The sequence below is a fragment of the Polistes canadensis genome, unplaced genomic scaffold (assembly GCF_001313835.1).
Source record: "Polistes canadensis isolate GaletaPanama2010 unplaced genomic scaffold, ASM131383v1 scaffold_282, whole genome shotgun sequence".
In the NCBI taxonomy this organism is placed as follows: Eukaryota; Metazoa; Arthropoda; class Insecta; order Hymenoptera; family Vespidae; genus Polistes; species Polistes canadensis.
The window spans coordinates 159,430-168,392 of record NW_014569829.1 but is presented as its reverse complement, the minus strand read 5'-3'; the positions used below and the strand labels follow the sequence as shown (position 1 = coordinate 168,392).

At 30.1% G+C, this 8,963-nt stretch overlaps 1 protein-coding gene across 1 annotated transcript in view; it reads left to right on the top strand.

Moving 5' to 3' along the window:
* LOC106791054 overlaps positions 1 to 8,963 on the top strand; it is a 38,029-nt gene that overhangs the window by 16,362 nt on the left and 12,704 nt on the right. Inside the window, exon 3 of the mRNA XM_014756409.1 lies at positions 5,646 to 5,789. Within this exon, the coding sequence (XP_014611895.1) occupies positions 5,646 to 5,789 (144 nt within the window). The remainder of the gene's footprint in view (positions 1 to 5,645; positions 5,790 to 8,963) is intronic.

The following is an 8,963-nucleotide window of genomic DNA, read 5'->3' as shown; positions in this document are numbered from 1 at the left end:
ATATAAAAATTGCAAAGATTATATATCAAGAATATACAATTACATATATAAAAATTGCAAAGATTATATATCAAGAATATACAATTACATATATATATTAAAGAATATATTTTATTGATAAAAAACAAGGAAAGGTGCATTGATTTTAAGTAACAGGGTTGAATTAAATTAAAGATGGAATAAACAAAAATTTAATTTGATATCAGATTAAGTAAAATAAATATAAATAAAATATTGTTTGAAGAGAGAGACAAACGCGTCACTTTAAATTCTTCAATGTTTCTTTGCATATACTATGAATACATATATATATGTATATCTTTCTGTTTCTTTTTTAGTATTCAGTTCTCGTAGAGATAGTCAGTATCGTTGGCGTCGTATAGACGCGTTGTTCCTACTCTTCCGGCATTCGTTGAACACATTCGTGTAAACTCGCGTGTAATACCGACCCCGTGACCTGACTCCCATGAATTGGAGCGTAAGTTCCTCTCATAAGGTTCAAGACTCCGAGCAAACGATTCAAGACGACGAAGATCATGTGTCGTATCGTCTTTTTCTTCTTTTTCTTCTATCTTCTTCTTCTTCTTCTATCGTTTTCTTTTTTTTCTTTTTTTTCGTTCTTTTTGTTTCGCGAATAAGAGAAAGAGAAAAGCGTAAGGAAGTTCTTTTCTTAAAATTACCACCAATCGTAAACGACCTACTCCTACTTCCTAAACTACCCCTCTTCCGTTTCTTTTGATTTTTCTTTCTTTCTTTCTTTCTTTCTTTTATGTCTTTTCGCCAATGAAAATTACTGGTTCGATGATTTTTTTTGTATGCTTTGAGATGGAACATCGAACGAATTTTCAACTACTTTTGTTTGTTCTAACTCAGTGATATGAGTAAAACTACTACCGCAAATTTATCATGTAATTTTATTGGAAATCTTTTTGAAGTTCTTCAAATAATCGTTTTCCGAAGAATGTTATTTTTTGTTTGTTTTCTTTCTAAATACTGGTTCCTTTAATTTCTTTCTTGTTTTCATTAATTATTATATTTATTGTTCTAATTTGTCTCTTGCATTTCATTTTCTGAAAAATACTATTTTCGTTACCACCATCTTCTTTTCTTTTCTTATTTTTTTGTTCTTTTTTAAGACACTGTTCATCATCTTCCTTTTCTTTCTTTCTTTTTTATATCGAGGATAATTAATAATTAATATTTATTCGCGTTCTTATATATAATTTTTGTTTGGATTTATTGGATAATTTATACGTTGAATATTTTTTATTAAATATAAATAATAATGTGTGTCAATATTTTTAATAGATGGTCAGAGTATTTATAAGATGACCAAGGTTACATCTCATGGTTGTATATTGATTTAACAGATAAATACTAATCAAAAATGTTTAAAAATAATTATCCGATAAATAGAAGTCTATAAAATATTGATCATCCTTCTTCTTGGAAAAATAAAATATGTATATCAAAAAGAGAATAAATATAAATTGCGTTTATCGTATTATAATGATAAATAAATAAATGAAAAAAATTATTCTATGAAAAGTTTTATATAACAAGATGATCATCAGACAACATCATCATCAGAAATAAATATAAAAAAAAAGAAGAAAAAAAAGATACGAATATAAAAACAAAGAGAAACGTAATTAATCATAATCGTTATTAATATTACAACATTAAGTTATAATTACAAACACAATACGTTGATATATTAAATTAAATCCGAATAAAATAAAATTTGTTGTTTCCGCATTGAGATATATTATTCATAATATATATTTATAATTACGAATTATAAATAAATTCTCGCATATATATTCTTGAAAGTACGATTACGAAACGTGTTGAAGATTAATCGAAAAATCTGACGATGATAAGCTTATCTATATCGTTCGACTGGTAATTACGTCAACGAGACTTTAATGAAACACAAAAATATAAATAAAAAATAAAAATATATTGAAGATAGAGAAAGAGAGAAAACGAGGAGAACAAAAATTAAAAAAAAAAACAAAACGTTGGGGAGAAAAAAAAGAATCGAAAAAACAAACATACAAACAAACAAACAAACTTCTCTTCTGCGAACATAAATGCTGAGAGAATATAGTTGATGATAAAGTGTAAGAACCGGAACATCGGACTGCAGAAGGGAGAATGGGAATGGGGATGAGGGATGAAGGATGAGGATGGGGGTGGGTGGGTGTGGGGGGGTTTAAAAAGCTCTCTTTCCTAAAAGAGTACCACTTGACTTTCACTACCGTGATCCATAACGCGTTCGTTAAGCTCTTGGGAAGTAATTTTTAACACTTGCGAAATAGAGAACTCAGAGTTTTACTTTCTTTCATCTTTTTTTTTTCTTTTTTTTTTTCAAAAACTCGATATTTAACTTCCTTGCCCTTTTTCTTGCGTTTAAAATAATATTAAAATGGAATCGTAATAAAATGAAGACACGAAAGCCACGATTAAAAAAAAAAATTAAGAATTAATTTAACAACATAAAAAAAATGATATTTTTCAAATAACAAATTATTAAATTAACGATCTGGGAGGGGAAAATAAAAATTAATAATAATAATTAGTAAATCTGTTATCGTTCGGTAACATAATAAAAAATGAACATATAATTGTTGATTAAATACATTAAATATAGAAATATAAATTCAATAATAAATTAATATATTACTTAATAATTAATGACAACGAATTTATTTATATTTCCACGGATAGTAATAATAATAATAATTATTATAATTGATTTTTTTTTCTTTTCATCAAATACCACTCAAATCTCCGAATTAACTTTAATCAATAACGTGTATATTATTTCCCATAAAAACCTGATACAAACTTATTAATTTATATAAAAAAAAATAAATACCATAGGGATAAATTTGTCGAATGATTTCATTTACTGGGAAAACGATAAGAAAGTAAAACAAAGAAACAAACTTATATAGTCCCTTGTGTGTCCACTGAGAAAGAAAGAAAAAAAAAGAAAGAAGGTAGATATAAGTGGACAAAATTTTGTTTTATATTTTGTCAAGAGAAAATATTTTTTAAAGGACCACATTGAAACTTAGAGAATAGAAATAGAGAGAAAAGAGAATTTGGATGAGTGATACCACGTATGTCATGTACATATATATATATATATATATATATATATAATACATATATGTGTAATAATATCCTATGCATCGAAGCAATATTAAAAAGTACGAAAAAGGGATGAAATATTTTCGTGTGGTACCAACCACTCGTTGAACGAAATTGCAACGGGAAGAACCACGATATTATTGCAATAACTACCGTTCTAAGCCGATACCTAAACGAACATATATGTAACTATACACACACACACACACATATATATATATATATACCAATCTAGCAACCTATTGCAAAAGTACTTTAGTATTGTACCGTAACCATATACCATAAGGTACTATATACAGTACGTACTGTATTCTACAGTGTTCCGTTCTATACAGAACATAGAGTAACGTGGCATGTACCAGTCCCGGTCCCGGTCCCGGTCCCGTACCGCATCCCGTTTGTGGCGATCGTCCGGAAATCCAATACACAGTACTCGAGCATTTGCGAAGATAACGCTCGGTTGGGAATCGAGAGGGATAATTGGACGAGGTGTGGAGGGTAGTAGAACCGTTGATGAGGGGTTGTAATCGCATTATTCCGAACGCGTTCCTACCACCACGCGCAACCAAGAGCGTGCCGGATAATCGTTTTTACAAATGCAAATGCACTCGGCAAAAAGACTCCTACGAACTACCCCCCCCCCTCTCCTCGCACATCCCCCACATCACCCCGCCCCACCCTTCTGTCTTTACATAACGAAAAAATAAATAGAAAGAAAGAGATGGAAGGATACGCATCGTTAAAAAAAAAAAAAAACACACATCCCTTGCATCTACTACTTCGTTAATGATTCGAGTACCAGTGTTCTACGTACCAGAGTTTAAAACTAAATTCCAGTAGGACAAGTACTACTAACTCACCCTTTGTTTTGTTCTAACCATTTCCTTTTTAGTTTACACCCCCTTTTTTTTTGTTATTTATTTACATTATGATAATAATTGTATTCGTCAATTTATGACCAATCTTTCAAAATTTTCGTTTTAAGGGATTATTATTATTATTATAATATTGTATATCGTGAAATTTTAAATATGATTGGAATGAATTATTTTTATTTTCTTATAGGATATTTATATATAGAATTTTGTTTTTTCTATCTTGCGTTTAGGAATATTCGTATTAATATAACGCAAAGGGTTATTCGTGAAGAAAAATAATGAATCTGTACGCATCTTACAGTTGATTCTTATAATTGATTGATATAGTTGATTGAAACTTAAATTAAACGAAGATTTCATTGTTTTTTCAGTACTTTAATATATTTAAATCGAGTTTATACCGATTAAACTTTAGTAAAATTGAATTTGTCTATTCACCATTCTCTTTGGCATGAAAAAAAAAAACCAAAAAAAATTGATATACTTAAAAGTCTGATTATTGCTATCAGAACAATTTTTAGTACTAGAAAACCCTTGGGGTAAAATATATACCCCAGTTTGTAGTTTGAAGGTTAAAAAAATAAGTTTGTGGTTGTAGGGTTAATTATAATAATAGATTAACATTTATTAATGCACACCTTACAAGTTAATGGTGTTAGGTATTTTTGGAAACTGTTGTATTGATATATAAAAACTTGTTCTTTTATAATTAATCAAAAATGCACAATGTTTAATTTAATATTAATATTTATTCAACTTTATTGGTATCAATAAATTGTTCTTTTATAATTAATCAAATGGGGCATCTCTCGTGTGTCTAATTTAATGTTAACATTTAGAAAATGCATGATATTATTCGACGTTTAATTGTTTAAAAAAAAAAAAGATTAAATATAAGAAAAATGAAAAATTACTTAATAAGAAGGTATCATCAAGGAATTTGGACATCAAAAAAAGAAATAGAATTTAATTTTGATAAGTTGGACGTTTCGGTCCCCCTTTATTGGGACTTCTTCAGCAACTTAATCTCTAAAGTTCAGCGTCTTTTTTTCTTTAACCCTTCTTTGCATGATGATGGAAATTTCAATCATAATATTTAGTCAACAAAAAAAGGTACTCAAAACCCTTGTACTGTATATTAATTGTTGCTGGCAACTTTTTAAGCGACTATTGCGTACAACAAAACGCAGTTGTCAAAAAATAGCACTAGGATTTTTTTCAATATTTTTCCTTTAATCTAGAGCATTAATTACATCACCCTGATTTATTTTAAAAAAAAAATAGAAAAAATCATGCAAAGAAGGGTTAAGTAGACATACATTTTTCTTTTTATTTATAATATTCAAAACACAAAACATCTACACTTCGTTAAGTCTTATAATTTGAATTTTGTTGATGTCCAAATTCCCAGTGATACCTTCTTATTAAGAATTTTATTTTTTGAACGAGAGAAACATCTAATTAAAAATTACATTTATATATCAGACATATATATATATTTTTCTATATTTCTAATTTTAGATTTTTCTTTCAAATGGTTTACGTGTATCGGATAAAACAAGAGCGGTTACAATTTATTATATCGAAGATTTTCATTGTTTTCAGAGCACGAGTGAGGTCCGGTATAAAAATCTTGGACGCATCGTCTAGCAGCCCCGATTGGGAAGTCAAAGTGGAAATAAATGCGAAAAATACGGCGGCCACTTTCACAGCTAAGCGAAAGGAAGACGCTTTGAGAATGCCAAACGCGTAAGTACGTCCAAGATATTTCCCCATGCGAGACAACACACCCTTCCTTTCATTCCTTTTCTTTCTCGTTTTTAGATCGATAATATCGAATAAAAAGAATCAAACAAAAAATTCCAAACTAACGGTGGTAGTAGAAATTTCCAATGAAAGAAAAACAAAAGGTACAAAAAGAAACGAACCGTTGTTTCTATCGTTTTTGTTTTTGGTTATTATTTTTTTTGGTTTTTTTATTTTTAAATCAATCGATACGAATTTGAAATTTCATTAAATACATCAAATTCTTTCGTTAAAGAAAATCATTTGCAATAAGAATGATAAAATTATTATTAATAATTGTACGGTAAAAAATTCGGAATAATTGTAGTACGTTGCAATTGAATTTGTTCATTTCCTTTCACAAAATAGATCAAACTCTTTCGTTAAGAAAATCATTTGCAATAGGAATGAGATAAAAATATTATTAATAATTGTACGGTAAATTCGGAATAATCGTAGTACGTTGCAATTGAATTTGTTCATCTCCTTTAATCCCTTTTCCCTGTAAAATGGTGTTAGGTTCGCAACCATCGCGTCTATTTTTCTTCTTCTTCGAATAACGTGCAACACGACGATGATTTTTTTCTTCTAACGATGATTCGATTTGATACAATTTGTCATCGTTCAACGTACCCATTGCAATATCTCTTTTATATTTTCTACCATGTCCTTCGTCTTTTTTATTGTCATCGCTATCATCGTCGTCATCGTCATCATCATCATCGTCATCGTCACAATTTTTCCTCTTCTTCTTCCTCGATTTTCTACCATGTTTTCTACCATTATTATCATCGCTATCATCGTCATCGTCATCATCATTATCATCGTCATGTTTGTTTTTATGTTTATCATCATCGTCATCACTAGATGAACTACTACTACTGCTACTACTACTGCTACTACTGCTACTACTACTACTACTATCATCATCGTCATCATCGTCATTTTTATTTTTCCTTCTTTTAGCATACCTCGCTTGTCTATCCAAAATCTTTCCAACATTTACTTCCTCGCTCGACGAACTAACACCACCACCACCACCACCACCACCATCACCTTCGGTTAAAGATTTTTTCGTAAAGTTATCAGTATCATCACCAACAACTATATTTTTCTTTTCCTCGGAACTAGAGGAATCACTGTTGGAACCATCTTTGACTTTTTTCATCATTTCCTTTCCACCAATCGTTGGCACGATTTCTTCTTTATTACTTTCCTCAACCAATGGATGACCATTACTCGTATCGTACAATGACACGAATAAAATTATGCACATTAGTGCCAACAGGGACGCGTTTTTACGCATCTTTATTTATTCTATATATAATTATTATTATTATACTTTTGTGTGATCCTATTCTATATCTTATTTTTTTTCTTTTTCTTTTCTTCTTTTTCTTCTATTACTTTAAAACTTGAAATTATTTTGACGATGCTATTTAACGATATCGAACGTGCTAACTGCACGAGTTCGTTTGTCGGTTTCTTATATACCCGCAGCACGAATTGCAGATAAACTTAAACACGAAATAAAAAGAAAAAGAAATTGAGAATGAAAAAGAGAGAGAGAGAGAGAGGAATAAGCAAAAAAAGATAAAGAAAATAATTTTGCTATCGGTTCTAACCTCGCCGATGCTCCGCTTTGATTTCTTCCTTCCTTACCCCACCCCCCCGCCCACCATCCCACCCCATTTTATATTTCATCAGTGTGTTTCTCTATCAGTGTTTCTTTTTTCTTTTTCTTCTTCAATCTTCTCTTTCTCTTTCTATTATTCGTTATCAAAGTCGATCGTTTGGTTCGGTTCGATTCGGTTTGGCTTGGCTTGGCTTGGCTTGGCTTCACTTCACTTGGCTTCCGTGAAATCATCGATTTTGTGTTAGAAATTTCAAATAGTTGATTGGAATATCGATAAAGAGAATCCAAACACGCAACAGAGATTTGTATCTTAGATATAAGGGGAGGTTTTTACCATTCTTCGAAATCTTTTACTTTTTTTTTTTATCTATCCCTTCATTATTCATCATTCTCCGATCTTTTTCCCAATTATTTTTCTAATAATCTGTTTCGTTCCTTTCTTCTCCTTTGTTTTTTTTTTTTATTAATATTATTAATCAAAATATCTCTCGTTAAAAAATATCATTCCAATTAGAAAAAACATTGTTTTTGTATTTTCGGTTTTCCTTTTATCGCGAATCTTTTCAAAAAGAAAAGAAACAAAAAAAAAAAATATTCTGTACGCATAATGGAATAAAAAAAAAAAAGAAAAAAAAGAAAAAAAGTAGTAGAAATAAATTCTCAGAAAATGTGTTACCAAAGGGCAATAAACAGATTCCGAGTAATTCGATAGCACGAATGTTTGTTTGGTATGACCCAAAAGAATAGAAGGAGGGGTAGGGGGAGGGGAAAAGAGAAACGATAAAGTCTCAAAAGTAGGGGCAGGGAGTAGGGGGGGAAGGGGGGGGGGAAAAGATTGTCCTTGTAGATTTTTCTTTCCCTCTTGGCTTTGGTAATAAGCGCAATGGCGCCGAGTAAAGATGCATTAGCGAGACGAGTTCGTAAGGCCAGACATCTTTGTGTATTTTCTATGTATCATCTCTTTTTATACATATATATATATATATCTGTATGTACGTATAAACATACATACATACATACATACATAGATACGTATATACATAGTTTTGCATATAGGTTTATGCGATTATATACGCGAGGCATGTATTATGCATAAAACGCGAACCACTTTTCGTATCTCGGAAAGCCTTCTTCTTCGTCTCGTCGTTGCAATAGAAAAAAAAAAAAAAAATAAAAAAAGAAAAGTCCTCTAACGACGCGTCATTTTTTGCCCCGCATTAGAATAGACGACAACTTTGATCTTAGAATAACCGAGGATTATGATATCCGACATGTTCAAGAATAATAAAAGACCATTTTTGTTGTTGCTGTTGTTTTTTTTCCTTCCTTGTTCTTTCCTGCTTTTTTATGATTCATTTTCATCGCGTCATTCAATTTCATAAATTTCATTGTTATATGTGTTTGTTAATTTACATTATAATAATAATATAATACGAGATTAAACTGTTAATACTAAAGTCTAGATATTTTTTTTGGTTTTCTTTTTTTCTAGAGATAAAAGA